At 40.3% G+C, this 27,989-nt stretch overlaps 1 protein-coding gene across 3 annotated transcripts; it reads right to left on the reverse strand.

Moving 5' to 3' along the window:
- Nucleotides 1-3,656: 3,656 nt before the first annotated feature.
- SNRPB2 (small nuclear ribonucleoprotein polypeptide B2) lies at nucleotides 3,657-16,041 on the reverse strand. Of its 3 annotated transcripts, none has more exons than XM_027840367.1 (7): nucleotides 15,964-16,041; nucleotides 13,986-14,074; nucleotides 12,880-13,052; nucleotides 7,352-7,492; nucleotides 6,190-6,240; nucleotides 4,494-4,582; nucleotides 3,657-4,043 (listed from the first exon to the last, which is right to left on the reverse strand). In XM_027840367.1, the coding sequence occupies exons 2-7, from the start codon at nucleotides 14,047-14,049 to the stop codon at nucleotides 3,884-3,886; spliced, it is 678 nt and encodes a 225-aa protein (XP_027696168.1). In that variant the 5' UTR covers nucleotides 14,050-14,074; nucleotides 15,964-16,041; the 3' UTR covers nucleotides 3,657-3,883. The 3 variants fall into 3 exon arrangements, with proteins under 3 accessions (XP_027696168.1, XP_027696169.1, XP_027696170.1); XM_027840368.1 differs by lacking the exon at nucleotides 15,964-16,041 and adding an exon at nucleotides 15,655-15,675; XM_027840369.1 differs by lacking the exon at nucleotides 15,964-16,041 and having other exon boundaries at nucleotides 12,880-13,017.
- Nucleotides 16,042-27,989: the final 11,948 nt, after the last annotated feature.

Raw genomic sequence — 27,989 nt, forward strand, 5'->3', positions numbered from 1 at the left:
GGTGGAGAAGTGTATAGAATGGTGGGCCTCTAGTCAGGAAGACCTGAACTCAATTCTAGCCTCAGATACACTCAGGCTGTGTGACCCTGAGCAAGTCACTTAACCTGTTTCCTCATCTGTAAAATGAGGATTATAACAGTCCCTATTTCCCAGCATTTTGGGGGGGGGGACAAAATGAGATGTTTATGAATTGCTTTGCAAACCTTAAAGTGCTATATAAATCTCAATGAGCTCACAATCTAATGGGAGAGACAACATACAAATAACTACGTACAAACAAGGCACAGAGAGGATAAACTGAAGGTAGTCTCAGAGGGAAGGCACCAAAATTAAGGACTGGGAAAGGCTTCTTGCAGATGATGGGACTTCAGCTGAAATTTAAAAGGAAGCTAGGGAAGCTAGGAGGTGAAAAGGAAGAGGGAGACCAACCAAAAGGCTATGGCAATAGTCTAGGAGTGAGATGATGAGAGCCTGGACCAGGCTGGTGGCAGTGTTGGAGCAAAGAAGGGGACAGAGGGGCAGCTAGGTGGCACAGTGGATAGAGCACCGGCCCTGGAGTCAGAAGGACCTGAGTTCAAATCCGGCCTCAGACACATAACACTCACTAGCTGTTGACTCTGGGCAAGTCACTTAACCCCAACTGCCTCACAAAAAAAAAAAAGAGAAAGAAAGAAAAAAAGAAGGGGTCATAGACGAGAGGTGTTAAGAAGGTAAAATTGCCAGGATTTGGCAATAGATTGAACGTGGGATGTGAAAGTGAAGAATCCAGGATGATATCTAGGTTTTGAGCCTGTGTGATTAGGAAAATGGAAGTACCTTTAAGAGTAATAGGGAAATTAAGAAGAGAGGGTTGGGGTGGGGAGAAGATATTCAGTTCCATTTTGGACATGTTGAGTTTAGGATGTCTATGCAATATCCACCTCAAGATGTCTGTAAGACAGTTGGAGATGCAAGACTAGGAGCCAGGAGAGCTGTTAGAGCTAGACAAGTAGATCTGAGAGTCATCTGCACAGAGAAGATAATTAAATCCATGGGACCTAAGATCTCCAAGTGAAGTAGTAACATTCCCCTCCCCAGGAAAGAGCCCTGGGGGACTCCCACGGTTAGTGGATATGATCTGGATGAAGATTCAGAAGACAGGCAGGAGGAAAGCCAGGATAGGGCAGTGTCAAGGAAGAGATTATCAAGGAGAAGGGGTTGATTGACAGTCAAAGACGACACAGCAGTCAAGAAGAATGAGGTTTGAGAAAAGGCCATCAGATTTGGCAATTAAGAGATCATTATTAACTTTAGAGAGAGAGCAGTATCAGTTAAATGATGAGGGTGGAAGCCAGAAGGTAAAGTGAGAGGAAGTGGAAGTATCTAATGTCAATTACTATCTCAAGGAGTATAGACACAAAAGAGAGGAGAGATATAGCACAACAGCTAACAGGGATGGATGGATGAAGAAAGGATTTTTTGAGGGAGAGAAATGGGCGAGTTTGCAGACAGTAGGAAAGCAGCCAGTAAACAAGATTAAAAGACTAGTAGTAGATGTAGGGATGATAGCAGAGAATAGGGATGATAAAATCTGCTGGAGAAGGCTGGAGAGAGCACTTGTGCATATAGAGGGGTTTGTGTTGGCAAGAAGGGTCACCTCTTTATGTGAAACAAGAGTGAAGGAAACAGTGGCAGAAGGCATCTGAGTTGTGTGAGATAAAGAGGTAGAGAGAAGAGGGAGCTCTCTGCGAAGGGCCTCAACTTTTTCAAAAGTAAGGAATGGTTCTCAGCTGAGACCTTTCTGAGAGGGAACTCGGGGATGTTTGAGGAAGGTAAAAAAAAGTTTAGAAAAGCCACTGTGGTAAGTGGAATGGTGGACTAGGGAAGTGTAAAAGGATTGCCTTCCAACACTGAAGGCCCAGTTGAGATCTACTTGTGGTGGATTCAGTTAATATGGTTTCATGACTTTCTCCAGCTTCATCTAGCAGAATGTGAGAGCAATCCAGGGCTGGGATTTGAAAGGATAAGATCATTGATGGGATAAAGGGGCAAAGGACTTGAGAAGAGAATAGTGTAGAAATGAACTGGTTCACCAAAGGGTTAAGATGGGAAAGGGAGGACAGCATACCTAGCGCACTGGGAAAGAATTAAGGGTTGGAGGGATTTGGATGTCATGGTAAAGATCAAGAATAGGGTTTGGAGTTGTAAAGTAGAGAGGTGGGATGAAAAGAGATTACGATCAGATAGAGGAATTTTAGAATTCATGAACATGGATATGGAATGCTTGTGGGTGATGGTAAGATCAAGGGTATGACTATCTCTGTATGTAGCTGGGGTTGGGTGGAATAAGTCATGAGAAATTAGAAAGATGAGGAACTGCAAAAGTGAGGTGTTGGTGGTGGGGTGGAGGGCATAAATATGTGGTGAAGTCCCCTAGTAGGAAGGCAGGAGTTAGGGAGGAAAAACTGATGCAAAAACTGAACTCATTGAGGGAGGAGAATGTCTCGGAGGTCAGTATATAACAGCCACCAGAATCTTGATTGGTGATGAATATGGATTGAATGTCAAGAAAAGGGGAAGACTACTGGGTACTGCTGGTGGAAGGAGAGCCTGAAGTGGCCAAGGAGTAATCAAAATCCCCTGCTGAGATTAGGGAGTTGGGGTGTATGAGTCTAAGTGCCATCAGTGCTGCAATGGGCAGCCATGGAAGCTGTGTCATCCAGAGGTCTCAGTGAGTGCAAGATGGAGGGAATAAGACATGAAAAAAGATTAAGATGAAATCCAGCTTGTTACCTACCAAGCACATTCCAGAGAGGAAGGGAAGGGCAGGGAGTGATGGGAATGAGGGCAATCAGTGAGGGGAACAGGATGTGAACAGTGGCCCTCTGTGGGTTCATAATCACTGGGATGGGGTGGGTATGACCAGTGGGAAGTAGGTTAATAACTGGGAATGAGTTCAGGTAGGTTATCATTGTCCACAGGAGTTTGGCCCTGAGTATAATTTTCACAGGGAATCAGGCAGCTGTGTGTGGCTGGAAAGTGGTAAAGGTAAAGAGTGCCCAGGGATGGCAAGGCATGCCCTGTGGCACCCCAGGTGGCCAGAGAGGGTGCCTGAAGCCCAATGTAGTGGCAATCATACCTGATTAAGTTTAAAAGGAAAATTTTATTTTCTTTCCTAGAGGCATTTTAATATTAGGCTTAAAAATAAGAAGATTCCTCAGTGATGGAGTGGGGTAGGAACTGAAGGCAACTGAAAAACAAAAGGTATTAACTTTATAAGTTCAAATAAAGTTTGAAAAAAATCTATACTCCAATTATTTGGGTATAACCTCCTCAAATGACACTGAGGTACCTCTCAGTCTTGATGGTTCAAGAACCTCAAAGTCATCACCCTCTTTTCATCTATCCTCCCAAAAGGTAGGAAATAGTTACTCTCTATCTAGGATCTCTAGGATGATCATTTTCTACCACCATGAAAAAAAATGAGCTATTCACTAATTTTCTTTTTCAAATACATTTTTAGTTTTTTTTTAACGATATTTCAAAGCTTCTATTAGTGATTCCAAAATAAATGTGATTAGGAAAACACAATTAAGATGTGGCCATAGAAAAAATTACAACATAGAACAAACAGATAAAGGGGGAAATCGGCCCAAAAAAAGGCATAACATTACATGTTGAACAAAAGTAAGTTTTAATTGTACAAAATGTCTCTTGCATGTTGCAGTATCCCAAATTTGTAGGGAACACTGGAGAATTTGAGTTTAAAAAAAAAGTTTACACAAAATGTTTTACTACTTTCACTATTGCCCTCAGAAAGTTCTTCAAAATTCCTGAACTGTATCTTTTAAAAAACAAAAGAAGCCATAAATAAAACCAAGTCATTGAAAGAATGTCCATAAAGCTATTTCTTGGCATATGTAATCTTCATGGCATGGGATGGTGTGATCTTAAATCCTTGTAAGGCATCTCTGGCAGCACCAGCCTGTCCATCATTTTCAAACTCCACAAAAGCAATGTCATGTCTCCCAGGTACCAACCGCACTTCTTTGAAACCAGGAAACCTTTAATTAAAAAGGAGGGGAGGGAGGGGGAAATGAGTAATGTATCTGATATTGATTATGAAAGAAACTGATTGCAAACAACTCCCTCCACACACACACAATGATAAAGGGCTCTGTGTATCTGCCCCTGAAACATACTACTCCAAACAAAAAATAAGTGTAAAATCAGTACTGCAAAAAACTCTATCTACATATAAATATGTATATGTTTGTATACATATAGAGATACACATGTATACTAAATTTTATCAAAGATTTGCCTCATGTTTTACGCATATGTATTAAGTTCAAGTGACAATCAACTGACAATCAGCAAACTAGCAAAAAACTGTTATTCTGTAATGAACAGATAGATTAAAATCATGAAATTATAATTTGCTCTATCAGGGGGTTTTCATTAGAAGCAAAGACTCATTTATTTAAAAAAAAACAACAACAAAACAAACTTACTGATTAAACAGCATAGATAACATCATTTCATTAGTCTCCTCTGGCAAGTTATTTAGGAATAAAATATAATTTGGTGGGTAGTCAGGCACCTACAAAAACAAAAAATAAATTTAGGTCGAAAGGAAAGGAATAAGTTGTAATCTTCTTTGTTATTATCTCAAACCAATAACTTCAAAGAGTCTAATAGACTATAAGTGATATTAAGAGTTCAGAGAAGAAAATATATATTATATAAACAGCTCAGAAATTCAAATTTTTACTGGTAGGAAGGGCAGCAGATTTGGTCGTACAGAAAACCCTTCTGATTTCCAAAACGTTCCTCATTAACAAAGATGATGGAATATCTTTTTTGTAGAACAGCCAGGAGACCAGTGTCACAGGACTGAAGAGTATATGGCAGAGAATAAAGTATAAGAAAACTGAAAAGGTAAGGGTGACAGACAGGAGGGGGAGGTTATAAAGGGCTCTGAATACCAAACAGAGGACTTTGTATTTTCTCTTGGAGGTGACTGGGAAACACTGGAGCTTAATGGGTGTGGGTAATGATATGGTGAAACCTATGCTTTAAGAAAATCCGCTCCGCAGTGCCAAACATGACAAGTCTGATCATATTTCCACATCACAGCCCTTCAAATGACAACTATCACGTTCCCTATATATAGTCATTAAAGATAACTATTAGGGTTTACTTATATGGAGAAGCCAGCAGTCTCAGATTCCATTTTCATCATTCAACAAATATGAGTGCCTACTGCATGCAAAGAACCACAGGGGATAAAGATGATGATAACTTCACACATTTAGATAATGCTTTCCATACATCATCTCAATTGATTCTTCATATCTCTGTGAGGTAGGCAGGGCAGATATCATCCTCATTTTACAGATGATGAAATTAAAATTAAGTCATTTATCAAAGGTCACAAAAACTTGTAAGTTAGTGGTGAACCAGGACTCAAACCCAGGTCTTTAGAATGTAAGTCTAGTGTATTTTCCACTATGCCACATTATCTGCCCAATAACCCCTATGCATCTCAAAGATGAAAAAAGCTCAAATCATAAAAGCTGGGTTCAAATCCCACCTCTGATGTTTACTACTGGTTTGGCCCTGGGCAAATCATCCTCAGTGGGCCTCAGTCTTCTTAGTTGTAAAATGAAGGGAATGTACTAAAAAGCCACTTAAGTCCCTTCTAGCTTTAAAGGTGTCAAACACAGAGTGCAGCAGAACCAGATGACATTTTAATCTAAATTTAGATTATATTTTAATTTAAATTTTATTTAACAAAATATACAACAGAATATAGATAATGTTAATATGTGGTTTTCTAAGTCAACATACAGCCCATAGAGATATATTATGTACACTTAGTGTGCCCCATTTCTATCTGAGTTTGACACCACTGCTCTGGACCACAGACTGATGATCCCAAGACAGGACTCATGCTGTAAAGGTGCTCATAATCTAACACTCCTGACTCTGACATTAACTTGACGTGGGATAAGATAATATTAACTCTATAGTTTTCTTCCCCTTTAAAAGGAAAAGTACTCTATTTCCTTTTAGAAATGTCTTTCTTCTGGGCTAACTTGCTATGTTTGGAAAAACTTTTGCCGGTCATAATATGGAATCTTCTATCTTTCTAGGATTTATCTTTGTATAGTTCTTTTTTTTAAGGATTCTATAAAGAAAGGTTACCTGAGGATTTGCAGTTGAATTTCCTTGGGTGTTAGCTGAATTTGGTGTGGTCTAACAAGAGAAACATAAAACAAGGTTACAATTTCTCATCATTACAAACAACAGGAGTTCAAATTTATAATTAGTGAAGTACTATAATAGCTTCATGAATCTATTATATTTTGCGTTCCATTAAGAATATAACTTTTGATGCCAGATCTAAAATACATAGGGATAATTTCTTTTTGTTCATGAATATAAAGGTATGGTCCTGATTTTGAAAAGCCCAGTCCTGACCTTTACAAATATTACATAAAATGAAGCTTGTAAAGTTTTAAATTTTCCAGCCAAAGTTTCAATTTTATCTTCTATTAGAAGAACAACCTTGACATAAAGAAAAGATAAGACACTTCCAGAAATAACCACCTGGATGTGACCAAGGAAAAAAACTGCATCCAGTGAAATTTGTTTCTAAAAACGCTCAATAGTTGTTTTCAGAATGATAATCTTAAGTTTTGCTGTATAACTTACATTAAATCTCTCACTAAAGTTACTTAAAACATTCACAGAAAAGGGCCTTGACTAAAGTATTTCTTCCTAACAGTAGAAGACCAGAATTTAAGAATGTCTCAAAAAACAAAGCTGCCTAACACAGTGCATTTTTTTCAATCTAGAAGGCAAAAAAAAAAAAAAAAAAAGAGGCTGAAAAAACCTTTGTTTCAAAGTAAAATTATAATATATTTTTATATGAATTTGTGTGCCTGGTCTTTTTCAGTGTTAAAAATGTCAATGATTTCCTTATATACATCATAACATAATTGGAATCATAAGAGCTTGAGACTTTAGCCACTCAGCTTGTGAGTTGGCAAAACAGATGTAAAACCAATGAAATGAAATGTTATGTAAATAATTTTGACTGACACATTTTCATGGTCAATATCTATGCAGTTGATTAGCATACCTATTTCCGAGTCTTTTACCTGCTATGACACAAATTTTATTGAATTTTCAGAATTCCAATACTTCAACATTAACAATAAACCTAAAAAAATGACTCTTCAAACACACAATAATATATAAATCATCTGAGGCAAAAGTGCTAACAAAAAAAAAAAACCAGTGAAATCTTTACATGAAAGATGATTACTCTTAGAAAGTTTTTAATGCATTTTTCTCAGCTTACCTGACCAGGCTTTTTGTTTGCAGCATTAGCAGTTACCTCCAAAGATTTAGCTTTTTTCTTCTCTTTTTTCTTTTCCTTATCAGCAAAAGTGCCACGCATTTTAGAGATTACATCAGAGTCTGTTTTTGCATACTGAATTCGCTGTTTTAATTTTTAAAAAAAGATTGAGTTTGTTATTCTAAATGTCATAAATATTTCAGACTTCTTTATGAAAATGAAGCATTGCTGATCATTTAGACACAACATTTCTAAGAAATCTATTATCACAATTAGAAAATTTTTTCTTGCCAGATAGAAGTGTCACTGTCGTTCACCATTTAAAAGGTATGTTTTAGGCTTGTATCAAATTAGTTATAGTACAAATATACTTAAAAGTAAAACTATAGCATAATCAATCAAGTATTTGTTAAATGCCAATAAGACAATCTTGGATTATCTGCACAACTTTCCTTTATGCATAAATAGCTCCTAATGGTCTCTTTAGACAACAAAACACAGAAAATCACAAAAGGTTAGAAATATATTTTTGCCTTAGGCCATTTAGTTAACATAAACAAGTTCTGTTTGCTTTGAGACATCTTTACGGCACTTAAGTATACTTTACTAAAATAAAATTCATTATCTTTTCCCCAAACCCTCTCCACTTCCTCATTATTAGAGAGGGCACCACCAACCTTCTCAAGGTCACCTAGCTCAATCTCAGTATCACTTTCAATTCCTCATTAGAACTTACCCCACAAATCAAATCCATTGCTAAATCTTGTTTTTATCCTCACAGCACCTCTTCTACAAGTCCCCTATTCTATATACACAGTCACAACTCTAGCTCATATTTCACATGGACTACTCCAGTCTTCTAATTCTCCCTGTCTTAAGTGTCTACCTGCTCCACTCTGTTTCTACTCAGCAGCCAAGGTGATTTTTATAAAGCATAGGCTTAATTATCACTCCTTCACTCAAAGAGTTTCAGTGGCTCCCTATTACCCCCAGGGTCAAACATAAAGTCTTCCTGGCATTAAAGTTCTTCATATTCTGGCCCTTTCCTGCTTTCCAAGACTTGTTAAGCCAGTACTTCCCTCCACTCTTATGTTCCAGCTACACTGACCTAATTAAAGGTCTTGGAAAATGACAGGCCACATGCTATGTCCATGTGTTTACACTGGTTGTCCCCATGGCTCTAGAATGTTGTCACCTTTCCTCTTAGGATTCCTGGTTTCTTTCAGGACTTAACTCAAATGCCACCGGCAAGAAGTTTTTCCTTGCCTCACTGGCTGCTAAAGTCTTCCCCTTTTTGGATTACCTTTATTATTCTGTATGTATCTTGCACGTACCTATGTATTGGTATGCTGCTTTCCCTATAAAAATGGATGCTCCTTGAGAGCAAGGATTGTTTTTTGCCTGTTTTTGTTTCCCCATTAAGCACCTAATGTTTGTGGACTGTTGACATTAACGAAATTAATCAAATTATTTAAATGCATAGAGAACACAGGTGCTTACTTGTTGTTGGGTTGTTTCAGTCATGCTTGACAATTTATGACCCCATTTTGGAGTTTTCTTGGCAAAGATACTGGAGTGATTTGCCATTTCCTTCTCCAGCTCATTTTACAGATGGGGAAACTGAGGCAAACAGGGTTAAGTGACCTGCCCAGGGTCACACAGCTAGTGTCTGAGGCTGCATTTGAACTCACAAAGATACCCACTGTGCCATCTAGCTGCCCTCAAGCTTCCTACTTATTTATTTACAAACTAATGTTACTCCCATTTCAGAGTGGAACAATTTCCAGTTAATAGCTATCTTTCTTGACTATAAATTACTACCTACCTATTTAAAAGCCAAGAATTCTGTCCTGGTCTGAGAGAAGCTGATGAGAAATTCTATGCTGTGGAAATGGAGTAGAAGGCAAAGATGATGCCCCAAATAATAGAATTTTTCCTTTTTCACACCAGTGTAATATCCTTGGAGGGGGTGGGGGGGGCCCCCCCTCGGGACATGGACAACCTATGGATTGGTTAGGAAGGACTTAGGAAAAGTCTAAGAAAGACTGTCACTAAACTTTATCATTAGAAATTCTCAGGGGCAGCTAGGTGGCGAAGTGGATAGAGCACCTGCTCTGAAGTCAGGAAGACCTGAGTTCAAATCCAGCCTGAGGCCCTGGGCAAGTCACTTAACCCCAATTGCCTTGAAAAAAAAAATTCTCTTAGGCTACAGTCTGAATCTGTGTTCTCAAATGACTTTTTTAATGTAAGAGTTTTCTATGTATTTCTCCTTCATTCTCCCCAAGTATCTAATAATAACAGCTAACATTTACATAGTGCATACCACATGCCAGGCACTGTGCTTAATAAGCACTTTAAAAGTATAATCACATTTGATCCTCACAACAACCATGGGAGGTAGATGTTAGTATTATTCCTATTTTACAGACAGGGAAACTGAGGCAAACAAGGGGTAAGTGACTTCCTTGTCCAGGGTCACAAAGAGAGTAAGTGTCTCAGCCCTCATTTGAACTCTGAACTTCCTAACTCCAAGCCTGCTGCTCTCTCTATTATACCATCTAGCTACTCTCAAAGTTTAAACTTCATAATATCTATCCTTACTTCCAAAACAGAGTGTGATTAAGTATTCTAGGAACTATTATCTTATTTGGATGTTCATAGTAAAAGAATGTAACACAGATAAATTGGCCTACTGTTCTTCCTCATATGAAACCATTGAATGACACTGAGAATCATAAAATATTAGAGCTGGAAGGAATCTCAAATCACTTAGCTCCATCTTCATTTTACAAATTAATAAAATGAGGCCTAGAAACCCAAGCTAGTTAGGATCAGAGCCATGCCTAGAACTCATGTCTCCTATTCTACAAAAGGCCTGGGTGGTGAGAGGTGGTTGGGATAAGTGACACACATAAAATGCAACCTGGGGATATTTAGCCCAGAGAAGTGAGGCAGGGGTAGGGAAAATGGAGGCATGTACCAAAGAAATAAGATAACTGTCTTCAAGAATTTAAAGGCATGTCATGTGGAAGAAAGTATACTTATTTTCCTTGGCCTTAGCAGGCAAAGTTAGGGATAATGGGCAGAAGTTGCTAAGAGGCAGGACAAACAACTTAACCATGAGAGATTTTAAAAGAGTAGAATGGGCTGTTTCAGGAGACAGTGGTGCAACCCTCACCAAAGAGAAAAACAAAGCTAGAAGACGCCTGTTGGATACGTAGAAGAATTTCTGTACAAGTATAGTTTGGATTAGGTGGCTTCTGAGATCCTTCTACATTCTGAGACTCTGGGGTAAGCATACTGCAGGCCAGGTAGTAAGGTATGAAGGAGAGAAAGCAAAGACCTAAAAAGCTCTGGGAAAATTTGAAAAAAGGAGATCTGGTCAAGCAGAGATGACCAGGAGAAGTTCCCCATGGCCTATAGTGAAAAAACAACTTTCAAGTCTGACATTCACATTAACAAGTAGCACAAATAATGTACTTGGTTCACTCAATTTCCAGGAAACCCACAAATGGGATGGTTTTGGCAAGAATGAATTGGAATCATTATCCATTCTGTCAGTCACAGAACAGATTTAGAGCTGGGTTAATTGGAGTCTTGTAAGTCATTTAAGTCCAACCCTGTCATTTTATAGACTAGAAGAAACAGAGAGGAATGAAGAGGTTCAGCGACTTGCCCAAGGTTACCCAGGCATCCAGTGGCAGAACTAGTATGTGAACTCTGACCCTCTGCCACCAGAGTCAGCATACCTGCTTTACCCTGCTTGCTCTTACTTGCCTGCATATCCCATCTGTTGACTAATCTAAGCATCTCCCTCACTATGACTTCTCCAACCCACCCCCTTCTTTCTATTCCCACACACACCACCTTTCTCAGGGTCTCATCCCCTTTTGCCCAGATGACTGCAATAGTCTCCTCAGTCTTCCTGCCCCCTTCTGTCTTCTCCAAGGCTGCATATCTGGCCATTGTCATCTCCTCCCCTACTCAAACTCCAGTGGCTTCTCCCTATATAAGCTCCTCTAGTTTCCTCCTACCTGATAATTACTGCCTTCCATGCACTCTATGGTCCAGTCATTCTGGTCTCTTTGTTGTTCCCCACCCATGAGGCTCCCTCTCCCTTCTTTGTGCCTCTGCAATTGCTCTCCCCTATGTCCAGAATCCTCCTTTTAAACTTCCACCTCTCAGAACCCACAATTCCTTCAAAATTCAGCTTACGTACTACCTCTTTTAGGCCTTTCTCGGTGCCCAAGCTGCTAGTGCTTCTCCTCTAAGATTACCTGGAATCTACTCTGTATGTAGCTCATATTTACCAAATGACACACCATTGTGTGTTTTCCATCAGAGCATCAGCTTCTTGAGGACAAAAAAATGCAGTCACTTTGTCTTTGTATTCCCAGGGCTTAGCAGAGCCCGGCACACAGTAGCACTTAATAAATGCTTGTTGACAGATTTTACTCAAACTAAAAACACTTGCTTCCTCAAGTTAAACCACTACCATCCCTGATCCCGGGGTTCCTAAGCATAGGGACAAGGATTCCCTTTGAGGACAGCCCTACAGTTCTGGCAAGTTACCTCTCATCTCTAGGCCTCAGCTCCTCCTCTGCCAAATGAGCAGGTTTGTTTAGATATGAGGTTCTTAACTCGAGATCCACAAACATGTTTTTAAAATATTTTGATAATTTTAATTTAACATAACTGGTTTCTTTTGTAATCCTACATTTTGCTTTATGCATTTAAAAGGAGCTAAGAGGCTTCACCAAACAGCCAAAGGTATCCATGACACAAAAAAAGGTTAAGAATCCCTGGAATAGGTGATCTTCAATTAAAAATCTTATGATCCTATGATTCTCTCACCTACAAGGAACTCATCAGCAAGTTACTATCTAAACTGTACTATGATAACTCTGACTCACAGATACAAGGGCCCAGTGGGAAGGTTCTCACAGAATTCTATTCTATTAGAAATTCTATTAGAATAGGAGACTGTGGCCATTATCTCATTCTTTATAAAAAGGACTAAATTATCTAGTTGTAAAATTGCTTTATATAACATATTAACCTCTGCTCTTAAAGCAGCCTGAAGAGCTCAATTATTTCCCCTATTTACTCAACTAAACTCATTTGAGGAAAAACAATAGCTATTGGTGACTATTTTCTTTAGGGTAAATTACATCACAAACTAGCATCCAAAACCATGTCTCAAGCACAAAAGTTTCAATCTCAAATAAAGATAATCTCAAGCATATGTAAATCTATAATACTAACTTTAAGATCACAGAACATTAAATTTATCTAAAGCTAAAATCTTAGAGGCCAGTCATCTAGTTCTGCAATCTCATTCTGAAGATGAGGAATTGAAGTAACAAAGAAAAGTGACTTGCCTAATCATACAGCTATTACATGTGTCCAGAGGTGGCATTCATTCCCAGGTCTACCTGAATCTAGGTTGAGCATTTTTATCTGGTACCTTATGCTACTTCTTCATAGAGAAAAATGAAAAAATAAAAAGGATACTAGCTGGAAAAACTTACCATCGGTTTACCATAAAACGGAAAGCCTTGTAACTGTCTCAAAGCGTTTGTAGATGAGCCAAGTTCTTTAAATATAACAAAAGCTTGCCCTCTCATCTTCATAGTCTTTAAAGCCACAATATCCACTACATGGCCAAACTGAGAAAAGAGTGCATACAATGATCTCTTCAGTTCTATGCAAAATTAGAAGAGAAACAAGTTAACTATAAATGAAAAAAGTATGTTGCAAAAATCTAACAACATTACATACTCCTTGTGTTACCCCTATTCTCTATTCCAGGCAAAAGAATTTAAGCTCTGAAGATCTAATTTTGCTTTAGAGCTTTTGCTCATTTTTTGGCTACACTGCCAATTAAGACTCTCCCACTGAGAAAAGAGCCATTATAATCGACTAAACAGTATAAAGATTTTGTAAGATAGAATAAATTCAGTCTCTCCACTTATAAGCTTCAAATAGCAACAGCAGGGGGCAAGCTGTCCTTGAAATTCAATCTGAACTTAGTTCCAAATCGTTGAAATTAGATTTGATGTACCTCCCACCTCTCTTTGAAGAGGTGGGGTTCTATGGGTGTGGAATAAACCATATATTCTCATGTATGACTGAAGTGTTGTTTGGTTTTACTGAACTGTTATTTTCCCCTTTTTTTCTTTTATCATCTTTGTTACTTACAATGGTTCACTGGACAGGTGAGATATATTCATATATTCACAAACGAATGTGCTTGAAGTATAGGAATAAGCAACTGGGATGGATGAAGGAGGGGAAAGTTTAAAGAAATTTTTTGTAGCAGCTGTCTACATACAAGATCAGTGCTATTTAAAATATATGATTATATGGAAAAAGTTTGAGAGAACACAGCTAATCTTGCTCATATTAAAATATTCATTAAGGAGTAACAAGAAAAAAAACAAAGAGCACAATTAAACTTGGCTAACAAATTCTAAGACAGAAAATAAACACTTTCTGAAAGGAGGTCATTTTACTTGGTAGGTATGAAAGAATAAAAATTTATTCAAAGCAGAGTTTGTTTTGTAGTCAATTTCACTATCAAGTGACCAAAGATATACAACCTAAAGCTAGCAGCCAAACACACACAAAAACTTACCTTCTTTTTTGATTTTATCATTCATATTGTTGATATAAATTGTATGATTTGGTCTGATATCCATGTTTTGGATTAAATTTCAGAGAAGCCTAGAAAGAAAAAAATTCATTTTTAAAAATTCTGTTACCACCTGTTTTAAGTGGTGAAGCATTTGTCTCTACTTCTAATGCATTTTACCTCAGTTGGTTTGCTAAATCAATCAACCAACCAGCATTTACTAAACTCCTACTACAAAGGAAGCAACTGTGCTAAGTTTTGGGGTTGGCTAGTTGTTGTCCTTCATTCTTGACGACCAAAATGATATCATCATGTTAGTATTACTGTGGCTGATCAGACCAATAAGAATTTGGAATGCTGTACTACAGGTCTGCACAAATAGGACATTTGGGGTGGATTCTCTAAATTTGCACATCTTGCATTTCTTTCGGGCTGCTTCAATTCTGCTTTGCTCATATAGCACAAGGTCTTCTTTGATGCCAACATGCCATGCTCAGTGGTTCTCCGCCAGTGTATTTCATCTCCCACAATCCATTCCAAAGTTCTTCAAAGATACCTTATAGACTGAAGCTGAAAGTGGAAGAATCCTCCACCTTTAGGAGCTTACTCAAGTAGGTCATTTCCTCCCATGCCCCGAATCCCTGAATTCAAAACTCAGCTTCTTAAGGGCAGAGATCATTTATTTTTTTCTGATCACTCTTTCCCCACCTCCTCCCTCCAAATACACATGACTGGGTACCAAGTGCACTCACTAACTGGCTTCCAACAAGATGCCCTCCTCTAGTTCTCACAGCTCTGGCCCCTGGTCCCCAGGCAACTCCAGCTGGAGACACGGTGAAGAAGGTGGTAAACCTCTGGGCTTACTCGGCATACTCCCTGGCTGTCCTCTGCGCCTGAACTCCTTAGCTCTTCATCTTCCCTAGCCTCTCATAATTCCAGTGCCGTCCCTCTGTTAATTATTTCCTGTATTTCCTGCATATAGCTTGCATTGTACAAATTTGTTTGCAGTTGTTTCCTCTATCAGACTGTAAGCTCCTTGAGGCCAGGGGTTGTCTTTTGTCTCTTTTTGTATCCCCAGAGTTTGTATCACCAACCTGGCACACAGTAAGCACTACATAAATATTAGCCATTATCATTATTATTAATTCTAGTGTCTTCTCTGTTATTTACAATTTATCCTATACATGGCTTGCTTTGTATATATTTGTTTACATGTTCCGTCTCTCCCACTAGATTGTTAGCTCTCGAGAGCAACAACTCTTCCCTTATCTTCTGCCACTTTTTGCATCCCCGGCATTTAGCACACTGCCTGGCACATAGTAGGTGCTTAATGTTTATTGGTTAAATGATCATCTCTTCCGTCTGGCTTCCCTGAAGTCCCAGCTTAAATCTCATCTTCTACAGGAAGCCTTTCCTGATGACCCTTAATTCTAGCGCCCGGCACAGTGCCTGACACATAGTAGCAGCGTAACAGATGTTTACTGATTGACGGTGCCTCCCATCTGTTGATCATTTCCCATTTGTCCTGTCTATAGCTATTTTGCACAGGAGTGGCTTGCACGTCGAATCCCCCATTAGACGCCGGTCAGGACCGTCTTCTGCCTCTTTTTGTATCCCCAGGCTTACTTATTTACTTTGCATCCCCGGCACACACGAGATGCTTAATGCTTACCGGCTGCCTGACTAAACTGAGGGCGTCCAGGGTGAGGAGGCCCCCGGACGGGCTCACGAGGACCGGGGTCCTCCGCCTCGTGGGAAGCCTCGGCCCCACCTGCCTCCCCCCGCCCGCAGAGCCCACGGGCTTTCCCCTCCTCGGACCCCACGCGGGCGAGGCCAGGCCAGGAGGGAGGGGGTGAGGACAGCCCCGGGGTCGTCCCCCAGGGAAGCAGCGGCAGTCCCCGGGAGTGAGAGAGAAAGGACAGAAAGAAGGGGCGTCTCCGGTCACGGCAGCCCCAGCTCCTAACTAGAAGGCTTCAGATACCTCTCGCAACGCTCCCTCCGCGCCGAAACACCGGAAGAGAAATGAGAACCGCAGGAAATGGAGTACGGGGAGAGACAGGAAATTCAATCGAACGCCGAGCGCCGGCGCCGAGGCTAGTGGCAAGGTCGAACGCCGAGTGTGTCGATTCAGCGAGGGACGTGGTCCTAGGGCTGTACTCTGCCCAGGCGCAGGCGCTCATTGTCGGGGTGGAAGGGTGGGAGAGAGCATTGGAGAATGTTGGGAGTGCGGGCAGAGAAAAGGGGAAGTTAGAGAGGAAATGGGGCCGCCGAGTGGCGCAGTGGATAGTGCGCCTGGCCTGGAGACAGGGAGACCTCTCCTTGAATTCAAATCCGGCCTCAGATACTTACTAGCTGTGTACCCCTGGACAAGTCACTTAACCCTGTTTGCCTCAGTTTCCTCATCTGTAAAATGAGCTGGAGAAGGAAATGGCAAACCACTCCAGGGTCTCTGCCAAGAGCACACCAAATGGGGTCACAGAGAGTCTGACAGGACCGAAAAAAGAACTAGAAAGAGAGAATGGCAGGCTCTCTGACCTATAAACTAGACCTCAGAAGGCAGTGTTGTTACTGGCTCCCCTCCAGAGCTCTGTCCTTTTTAGGGATTCAAATTCTCCCCATCCTTCAAGGCTCTGCTCAAGCCGGCTCTGCTCAAGCCCGTCCTGCCCTGTAGCACCTCCCTGAGCTCCTAGTGCCTTCCCTCGGAGATCACTTCCCACGTGCCCTGTGTTTGTCTTGTGTGCACAACGTTGTTCCCACTTCGGAGCCTCCCCTGCACCCCCACAACCATTAGTTAGACTGGGAGCTTCTTGAAGGCAGGAACCTTGTATTTGCCTCTCGTCATCTCCCTGGCAAATAGCAAAGTGCCTGGCATATAGGAAGCACTTAATAAATGCTTATTCTGTCTTTAAACCTAGTTGTTTGCTTGTTGTCTTTCCCGTTAGACTGTAAGTTTCTTGAGAGCAAAGGTGAACTTTTACTTTTTCAGTAGCCCCAGGACTTAGCACATAGTAGGCATTTAACAAATGTTTACTGACTGATTGACTGGTACCTTTGATTTGCCAGTCAAGGCAATGAATAAGCATTTATTAAGTGCCCCAAAGTGAAAAGGGCTGCTGGGGGAGGCAGTCGTTTCCCCCAAACGGACTGGAAGACCACTTGTTTGATAGTTGATAATGAGGATTCTCTCTGGGCTATGAGTTGCTTTAGACCCTAGACCATCAGGGCTGATGAGGTTCCTGTATCTTATTTCAATACTTTTCAAACTTGAAATTCTGTGAGTCTGATAGAAAATCTATCTGAATTCCCCAGTTCTCTTTAATAACTAGATGGCATTAGGAGTGTATACCTGGACCCTGGTTTGGGGCCTTATTTATTTCACTACATATGATTTCCCACATGTTGCCCTCCAAGTCCTCCAAGTAGTATCATCAGACTGAATGCATGAGTCTCTTCTTTCCTTCTTAGAGGAGTCCGAACCATTGGGTACCCCTGAGTCTGGAGGACTTCAGGATCCTGTGAAGAAATGGGATCTATCTGAGAGGGGCTAATTATCTGAATTGTTTGTGGGTTATTGTGATTCCTGTTCCTGTTTTCTACAGTATTTATGAACTAACCTGAGTCTTTTATGTGTTTTCTGAATTATTTATGAATACCTTTGAGTACTTTGCATTTTCTGTGTTTTCTGTATTCAGTATTAACAATCAATAAACATTTATTAAGTGCCTACTGTGTGGCAAGCACTGTCCTAAACACTGAGGATACAAAAAGGCAAAAGACATTCCTGCCCTCAAAGAGCTTACAATCCAATGGGGGAGACAACATGCAAACAAATATATACAAATGAAGCTACATACAGGATAAATAGGAAATGATAGAGAGAAGGTACTTGAATTAAGAGGGGTTGGGAAAGACTGGATTTTAGTTGGGACTTAAAGGAAGTATAGGCTTCATTCACAGTTTAGGAAGAACATTGATAGAAGCAACCAGGTAGTTCAATGGGGAAGATACTAGACTTGGAGTCAGGAAGGCCTGAGTTTGAGTCCTGCCTCAGACGCTTGCCACCTGGGAAACAATGATAGGGAAAATGTTGGCCTTGAAGTTGACAAGTCCTGAGTTCCAACCCTGTGCAGTGTATCTAACCTCTCTCAGACTCGGTGGGGATAATAACAGCAATAATAGCACTTAAAGATCTACATAAAAGTTAACTATTATTATTGTACGTGGTCTAGGGGATCTTTTCCACTCACATTTATGGTTACATAGACAAGAATTATAATGAGCCTTTGTGGGGGAAGAAGGCCAATATAAGCCAAAGAGTCAGTGATATTTCTTGAATAGGCCCAAGATTGGCCTCAATCTGTGTAAACCTAGAACTTGGGGTTTCTGGGTCACATGTCTGATTCTGGGGCACTCACTAATAGCCCCCTGATAACCTCTTCACCAAAATAAACACCCAGTGGGAAGTCTCAAATGCAGCCTAGCAGTTACACACTCCCCCCAGTGCAAGAGGGAACTTTGGAAAACTGCCGAGCTTTCTATGGTTCTCAGAGAACAACCTTCTCTTCTCCAGCTTTTCCTCTTCCTGGCTCCCCCTGTTAGTCTAATGGGTGGGACAGCAGAAGGAGTGCTCGGTCTGGAAGAGGAGGATGTGAGTTCTAATCCCACCCCTGCCACTTCCTTTTCAGCTTTGGGCAAATCATTTAATCTAACAGGGTCTCAGATCCTTATCAGTAAAATAAATGGGTAGGACTAGATGATCTCTAAAATCCCCCTAGCTCCAAATCTTTTATCCTATGTGCCTGTGAGCCCAGCAGGAAACCTCAATTCCCTCTTGGAACCTGTCATATATTTCAACAAAGAACCTTAATTATGTGAACGTGGGAAAATAATATAATCTGGGGCTCAAGCCTGGTGCATTTACACAAGCCATTCAGTCAAGGAGCATTGATTAATTACTGTATTATTTACTATACATTATTACTTATATAGTATTATGTATAATAATATATAATACTCTATTACTATATTATAATTACTGTATTAATTATTATATTCCTAAAACCTGGGGATATAAAGAAAGGCAAACCCATGATCCCTGTCCACAAGAAACACATATTCTAATTGGGGAATAATAGCTAGCATTTAGATCGAGTTTTGAAATTGATAAAGTACTTTACAAACCTCCCCCCACTGAAGCTCTTTGGACTCAACTGATGATTCCTTTGTCCCTCCAATTTGGACACTACTTAGGTCCTGACAGCTTATGGAGTAAAGAAATGGAGTTAAGGCCAACGACTAAATGCCATTTCCTTCCTTTTCTTATCTCTCTACCCTCGAACTCTAGATATTTACTTCTAGCACCAACCCGTCCCTCTTGCTGCTACAGTCTTGTTCTTCCTCTCCCTACATTCTCCAGCTCTTTGGCTCTTTCCAAAAAGAGTGTACATCTTCTCAGCTTTATGGGTGAAGTTCTCAGTTCATCAAGTGAAGCACAGCTATAACCTCTGTTACACTTCTAATTGGATTCATTGATGTTCATAGGATCTCAAGATTTAGGACTAAAAGGAATGTTAGGGATGATAGAATCCAACTGTCTTATTTTACAGGTGAAGAAACTGAGTCCCATAGAAGGGAAGTGGCTTAAATGCTAGGGCTGCCTCCAAACCTTCCCACATTGGGGATGAGTAAAGTTTTACATTTGGGTTCAAAGAGTCAGCTTCACAAGGATAAAATGGAGGAAGCCTGGCTACATAGCAGTTCACCTAAAAAAAAATCTAGGAATTTTAGTAGGCAGCAAACTCAAGATGAGTCACCAATGTGATATAGGAGCCACTTAAGATAATATCATCTTAAGCTACATTAAGAGAGGCATAATATCTAGGACTAAGGCAATGATAATCCTATTCTCCTCTGCCTTGGTCAAACCACATATGGATTCAGTTATGGGTGCTACATTTTAGGACAGATACTGATAAACTGGAGAACATCCAGAGGGGAAACAATTAGAATGGTCCTTGAAATCATACCACATGAACATCAGTTCAAGAAACTAGGACTGCTTAGCTCAAAGAAGAGAAAATACTAAGGAGACATGATAGCAACCATTAAATATTTGAAAGGCTGTCATGTGGAAGACAGACAGATTAGACTTTTCCGGTTTGGTATGAGAGAGCAGAATTAGAAACAGTGGGTGGAAGAGGCAAAGCAGATGAAGGCTTGATGTAAAGAAAAACTTCCTAATTAAAGCTATGCAAAAGTGAAATAGGCTGCCTCTGGAAGTAGTGAGTTCCCCTTCTCTGGAGGTCTTCAAGCAACAGCTAGATGATCATTCATTGGTTATTTTGTAGAAGGGATTCTTGTTTAGGTATGGGTTGGACTGAATGGAATCCGGAGACCTTCGTATCTCTGATGTTTGTTCTTTAAACAGTAGCATGCTTTAACCCACCAACAACCAAATTATTTTCAATATGTCTCTCTCCAGGTTTATATATCCCATGTAAGTTTCTCAGTTTAATCAGGTCCAGCTGTTTGTACCTATTTATGATTTTCATAGGGCAGAAAGAGCTAGAACCTGTGTACTGTGTGGGGGAAAAAAGTGAGTCAGTAAGTAGGATGAACTGTGTGCCAATTTAGTTCTTAAGTCTCATCTTTAGTCAGCTTGGGGAACTCCCATATTCCACTGGCCTAGAAGATTGCAATAGCCCATATCAGTAAAATCACAGAGCTAGTCTCTATCCCTAGGTCCAATGCTACACAGTTCTAATCTTCAGCAAAGAAACATATTACCTCACCACGCAAGCAGAAAGAAATGATACACTACACTTCTTTCAAGTGTTTCTCCTGTTTAACAAAGAATCTCTCCCAGTGGGGATTGCATTAGTGGTTTTGCTATACAAAAAGTAATAGATAGATCTAGGCCCATACTGGGCCCTTGTCCATCACCTAATCTTTCTTTCTTTTCTTTTTTTTTAGGCAATTGGGGTTAAGTGACTTGCCCAGGGTCTCACAGTTAGTAAATGTCAAGCGTTTGGTCTGAGGCCGGATTTGAACTCGGGTCCTCCTGACTTTAGGGCTGGTGCTCTATCCACTATGCTACCTAGGTGCCCCCCTAATCTTACTTTCACAGGCTGAAGTTCGTATGTCAATCCCAACTTGAAAAATGAAGAGGGTCCCGGTGCCACACAAGGCAATAAAAAGCCCCCCAGAAAAGTAGCATAGTAAATTAGTTTTGTTGTTATTCAATCACTTAGTTGTGTGTGACTCTTCATGACCCCATGAACCATAGCATGCCAGGCCTTTCTGTCTTCTACTATTGTCCATAGGGTTTTCTTGGCAAAGCTACTTGGAGTGTTTTGCTATTGCTTTATCCTGTGGATCACCTTTTGTCAGAACTCTCCACTATGACCCGTCCATCTTGGGTAACCCTGCATGGCATAGCTCGTAGTTTCATTAAGCTATGCAGGCCCCTCCACCATGACAAGGAAGTGATCCAGGAGGGGAAACTGGTTTAGAGTACTGTTCTGGTTGCAGTTGCTGGCATCTTCTAGATAGTATTAACCAAATTCATCCTGTAAAAGCTATCTCTACCCCTACCCTAGGGGAAATGCTGGATGACCATTGAATAGGTGTGTTCTAAGAGAAGAATCTTGTGGCCTCTGAAGTCTCTTCCAAACTTTGGCTTCTTTGATTTCATTTAAGAAGTTATGATTAACCTTCCCTTGACAGGTTGTTTGTTTGTTTTTTTTATTGAGCCAAACCTAGAGGCAGCATTATTATACGAAGCTTCATGTAGTTGATCATGATAAAGCTTGCTTCTTTTGGGGGTGACAGAAATATTACTACAAACAGTTGGGAATGAAACTCTGCTATGGAGCTTGAATTATAAGGAGGAGAACTGATGAAGATCTTTGTGACTCCCAGACCTACATACATTTTCTGGCTTATCTGCACTTGCTTTATTGGCCTTATTAAATATTTCCAATATCTTGCTGTGGTAGTTTGGAGGAAGGGTAACGTTTAAAAGGGGAATGCATCATAAAGCAGAGGTGGATAAATATTTTGGTTTATTTATATAACATAAAGGAACAAAATGTACAACATGCAGTTTGTTTATGCCTCCTTCCCCCCAAGTAGCGATTACAATAAGAAATTTATGTACAGTGAAATTATTTTTTACAACAAACATTAAACAAATCAAAGCATGATTGTTGGGCACCAAATCACCACATAAAGCAAAGTTTTATCCTTTCATGAATTGTTGGAATTACATTGGCTAAAGACTCAATAAAACCTACAAAAAACTTTGAAAGCAAAAATGCTGCAATTGTTCTCGTCCATTTCACTAAGATCTATCTGTTTTTCTCTTTGCAGTTAAATGCTTAGAAGAAGAAAAAAGAAATAAAAACAGATTTTTGCCTCTGATGTGTGAAGTATATACAATCCTGACCCAATCTTCACATACACCAGGAGGATACACCTCTTCAAGAAAGCTCTAGTCTGAGACAGACTGGAATAATCTATGTGTTCCATTAAGGGAGGCAGCAGTATTGTCTGGTTTAGGGAAACTGATTGCTTATCTAAAGCAGTGCGAAAGGTGTGAAAAGAACTGAAATTGGGATTGTTCGAAGCTGTCATGTGGTTTAGATTAAGTGTTCTGTATTATATTGCTTGTCTGCTACTGAAGTCTGCCAAAGTAACATCATAGAAATACCATCCCCTCAGGAGACTCAGAGAAATAAGATGCTAATCTCTTGAGAGAATCTAGGGAGCAAAACATCATGGAGAAAATCGATGGCTACAGCAGTCTTTGCTCTTCCTGGGAGAACTCACTACAGGTTCTTTTGGACCTTGAGCTCTGGGCTGATGTGAATGGACAAAGAACAAAGTGATTTTTCTGATGACCTATTATGGTATCTGATCATTGCTATAAAGGACAATACTCTGACTCTCTAATGGATTGCTTTTTATGTTTTGAGCACTATACTCTTCTAAATAATCTCCAGAAAATTAATGTTCCTAAAATAAAGAGATTGTAAATAAGTTTAGATGAGGTTGACCAGATTAGCAAAATTAAAAAGGTACAAATATTGCCAAAAATGGCAATTTGAAGGGCACAGGGCAAAAAACTTCAAAGCCTAGATAATCTATAAAAATTATATACTTGGTCAGATCTTAACAGTGCAGTATAGGAGAAAGAGTACTGGATCAGAAGATGCAGGTTAAAATCCAAGCTGTGGTTGTGCTGCCTATGTGACATTGGCCCTCAGTTTCCCCATATGTAAAATGAGAGGAGTTAGACTCCATGAACCAAAAGCTCCTATCTATGCTAAATCCATGACCCTGTGATCCTATGGAAGCCCACAAAATCACATGAAATCTAAGAGTTAGAAAGGCTCTCAAAAGTCACGTATTCTAACCTATCCCCAACCAAGAATTCACTTTACAACATTCCTAACAAGTGGTCTTTCAGTCTCCAAATTCCTTCAATGAAAGAGAACCCACTGCTTCCTAAAGCAGCTCCTTCCACTTTGGGCTAACTCTAATTGCTAGGAAATTTTTTCTTCTAGGAAGCTTAAATCTGCCTCTCTGAAATGCTAGCCTCTGAGTCTAGTTCTCCCTTCTAAGGCCAAGCAGAAACCTAATCTCTCTTCTCTATGACAGCCCTTCAAATATTTGAATGCAACTCTCGTTTACCCTCTCAATCTTTTCTTTTTTTACAGACATTTCTAGGACCTTCAACTGATCTTTCTATGGCATATTATCCTATCCTCTCACCATTCGAATTGCTGTCTTTTGGATGAGCACCAGCTTCTCTTTTCCAATGGTGGTATCCAAGTTTCAGAGGAAACTGGGAAGACCAATATGAACTGATATGAAGCCAAGTGAGCAGAACTGAGAGAACAATGGCAACAACATTGTAAAGGAAAAAAAAACTTTGAAAGACTTTGGAATCCAAGAAGAGACAAGCCAAAATGCCAGAGGACCAAAGATCGATCTGCCTCCTGGCAGAGTGGTGATGGAGACATTCATTTTTGGACACAACCAAGGTGGAAATTTGTTTTGCTTCACTAGGCATACTTGTTATGATTTTATCTCTTTCTTTTTCAGTTGATGGGGGAAATAGAAGAGAGAGAAAATAAATGTTTGTTTATGAGAAGGAAAAAAATTAATTTTTTAAAATGTGGTATCCAGATCTGCACACAGTACTCTAGATATGGCTTTAACAGAGCAGAATAGTCCAACTATTACTTCTTGCATTCTAGTGTATGTTTCTGAGTGTACCTAGGATATGTCACATTTTTTACTAATATTGAGCTTGTAGTTCGTCAAAATTGCCAGAAATTATTGTCTAGTTCTTTCTCCTTCATGCTGTACTTGTGAAATTGAGATGTAGGATATATTCAGGGAAGATTAGGACCTCTGGTGTGAGGGCTGCCAAACCCTTTTCGGGGTTTATTTCCACCTTTGGTGTCTTCCTGGTCCATCTAACTCTCACCTGTGGCTCCAAGAAGCTGTAGCACGTGCAGCAGCCATACTCTGGTAAATTCTTTTGGCAGACAGGCTAAACCAGGTTGAGAATAACTGAGAGGTCTCAAAACTGTTGGTGAGTTAAGGGGATTGTCAATCCCAAACATGTGAAGACTTCCCCTGGAGGAATGGGCAAATGAGAACAATTTGTTCCAAAGGCCATGAAGGCAGCTCGAGCAGGCACTGTGGAGTGCTTAGAGGTTGGTTAGACAGCAAAGACACCAAGGTCATCCACTGCATCTTGAGACACCCCAGTCATCTTGACTCTGTCCTGCCGCTGCACCATGACAACTCTGGAAGAGAGAGTAAGGCTGACGATTTCATGCAATTTTGTTTCATGTTAATCCGATTTATGCATGAATCAAAAGACATCAACCATACCATTTTACCATTTTTACCTATCTCAAAGTTCTGTGGCAACAGGCAAGTAATTAAGCAGCAGGTGTGGATACACTGGGAGCTGTAGTCACAACCCTGCACCTAGGCAGCCCAAGCCGTAGGGTTGTCTTCTCACTGGAAGTAGCAGTGAGATTCAGCAGTCCCTTGTCTGAGTTGCCTTTTAAGGACCACACTGCTCACCTGCTAATGTAAGGAAAGGGCTAGAAAAGGTGCCCTAAAAATCGTCTGCTTGCACCCTGGGCTGTTTACTGCAGCAGGTAGGGATCCAACCTTGAGGTCGAAACACAAAAAAATGTACAAAAACTTATGCCAAGATGATTCCACTTGCCATCAGTATATGGAATGTGTGTACACTTAAGGACAACACAAAATCCAGTAGACCAGAAATACAAACAGCTCTCTCATTGTGAGAGAACTCAACAGGTATCACATCCAAATGGCATCTCTGAGTGGAACAAGGCTGGCAAATGAAGGCCAGCTTACCAAGGTCAGAGGTCAATACATGTTTTTCTCTAGTGGCCACAAGAAAGGGAACACTGTGAAGCTAGTGTAGATTCTGTAATCAAAACCAATCTAGTCAACAAGCTTGTATACCTACAAAAGGAGTGAATGACAGGCTCATGACAATGAGATTGCCACTTGCAGGAAAGTGCCACACCACCATCATCAGTGCCTATACTCCTACCAGGTTGAACCCTGATAAGGTCATAGAAAATTTTTATGAAGACCTGGAGACCCTTATTATAAATGTGCCAGAGGACAAGCTTATAATTCTAGGTGACTTTAATGCTCAAGTAGGCACAGACTACTAGACATGGCACAGAGTCTTTAGGAGGAATAGAGTTAGAAACAATAATAGCAATGGTCACTTACTACTGAAGACTTGTGCATCTCATGACCTTCTCATCACCAACACTGTCTTCCATTTACCTAAATGCAAAAAAATTTCATGGATGCACTCTTGAAGCAATCATGGGTATTTAATAGACTAAGTCATTGTAAGGAGAAGAGACTAGACAGGATGTGAGAGTGACAAAGGCAAAGTGCAGCACAGAGTGCTAGACTGATCATAGCTTTATCTTTTCCAAGCTAAATATTTGCATTCAACAAAAGCAGCAGTCCCAAGGTAAGACAACTACCAGAAGACTTCATGTCAACAGATTAGAATGCTTCCCTAAGCAAGAACAGTTTGTTGCTAACTTGGAAGGAAAATTGAGCCAACACGCAGTTGACAACATTGGAGCAGAAAAGGAGCAGGCAGCTTTCAGAGATTTGGTGTACAGCACTACATTTACTCATCTGGGTCAGAACACTTGCAACCACCAAGACTGGTTTGACAAAAATGATGGGGAAATCCAGAAACTGCTAAATGAAAAAACAAGAACTCCACAGGGTTTACCAGCAGGATAGTTCCTCTGTCTCTAAGAAGGCAGTATTTAAATCCATCAAAAGTAGAGTAAGAGTGAACTTTAGAGAGTTGCAGGATTCTTGGCTGAGTAAGAAGGCAGATGAAATTCAGTTTTACTCTGACAGTAACCATTCAAAATGCTTTTATGGGGGTGGAGCCAAGATGGCGGAGGGAAAGCAGTGACTTGCTTGAGCTCTCCCCCAAACCCCTTCAAATACTTATTAAAAAATGTCTCTAAGCAAATTCTAAAGCAGCAGAACCCACAAAAAAACAGAGTAAAACAAATTTCCAGCCCAAGACAACCTGGATGGCTGATCTGAAAGGTATATCACTCCTGGCTGGGAGAGGAGCACAGTTCGGCGTGGACAGGCAGGCCACAGCAACCCTGGAGCAGGCCTCAGAGGACTGAATCGCTGACAGCTGTGGTGGTTTCCAGACTTCTCAACCCAGGAACACCAAAGACAACTTAGAAGGTCAGTGGGAAAAGTCTGTGACTGTGGTGAGAGAAGAAGCTAGGTCTCAGCCACCCTGAGGGCAGCGGCTGCCTCCCAAGCTTCCGGCCCACAGACTGAGGGGGAATTGAGTGGCTGATCAGAGGGGGATTGCAAGGATCTCTTTGCCAGGGCTGAGGCAGGAATCTCTTGCTTTACCTGTGCTTGGATCTGGGTCACAGTTCTGAGGGGCGGTCTTGGGGCAAGGAGGAGCGCTGGCGTGGTACAGCTTGCTGTGGCGGTGGAGAGGAAACACTTGGCCCCTTATCATAGCACCTTGGAAGAACTGAAAATTTTCAGGTCCCTAGAAGTATCTCTGAAAACAGCTGTACAAACCCCTGAAGCTTGGGACAGTACATTCTCCACATTGGAAATAGACTCTTACCTTAACAAAGGGTTTAAAACTCAAATAATTGGTTGGGATCATGAGCAAGCAGCGCAAAAAGAGTCATACTGTATTACCTTACTTTGGTGACAAAGAAGATCAAAACATACAACCAGAAGAAGAAAACAAAGTCAAAGCTCCTACATCCAAAGCCTCCAAGAAAAATATGAATCAGTCCCAGGCCTTGGAAGAGCTCAAAAGGGATTTTGAGAAGCAAGTAAGAGAAGTAGAGGAAAAACTGGGAAGAGAAATGAGAGTGATGGAAGAAAATCATGAAAAGCAAGTTAACAGCTTGCTAAAGGAGACACAAAAAAAAAAATACTGAAGAAAATAACACCTTAAAAAATAGCCTAACCCAAATGGCAAAAGAGGTCCAAAAAGCCAATGAAAAGAAGAATGCCCTAAAGAGCAAAATTGGACAAATGGAAAAGGAAGTCCAAAAGATTACTGAAGAAAATACTTCCTTAAAAATTAGAATAGAGCAATTGGAAGCTAGTGACTTTATGAGAAATCAAGACACTGTAAAACAAATCCAAAAGAATGAAAAATTAGAAAACAATGTGAAATATCTCATTGGAAAAACAACTGACCTGGAAAATAGATCCAGGAGAGAGAATTTAAAAATTATTGGACTATCTGAAAGCCATGATCAAAAAAAGAGCCTGGACATCATCTTTCAAGAAATGATCAAGGAAAACTGCCCTGATATTTTAGAACCAGAGGGCAAAATAGAAATTGAAAGAATCCACCGATTTCCTCCTGAAAGAGATCCCCAAAGGAAAACTCCTAGGAATATT

This window comes from Vombatus ursinus, unplaced genomic scaffold (genome assembly GCF_900497805.2).
Source record: "Vombatus ursinus unplaced genomic scaffold, bare-nosed wombat genome assembly UNPS02014841.1, whole genome shotgun sequence".
In the NCBI taxonomy this organism is placed as follows: Eukaryota; Metazoa; Chordata; class Mammalia; order Diprotodontia; family Vombatidae; genus Vombatus; species Vombatus ursinus.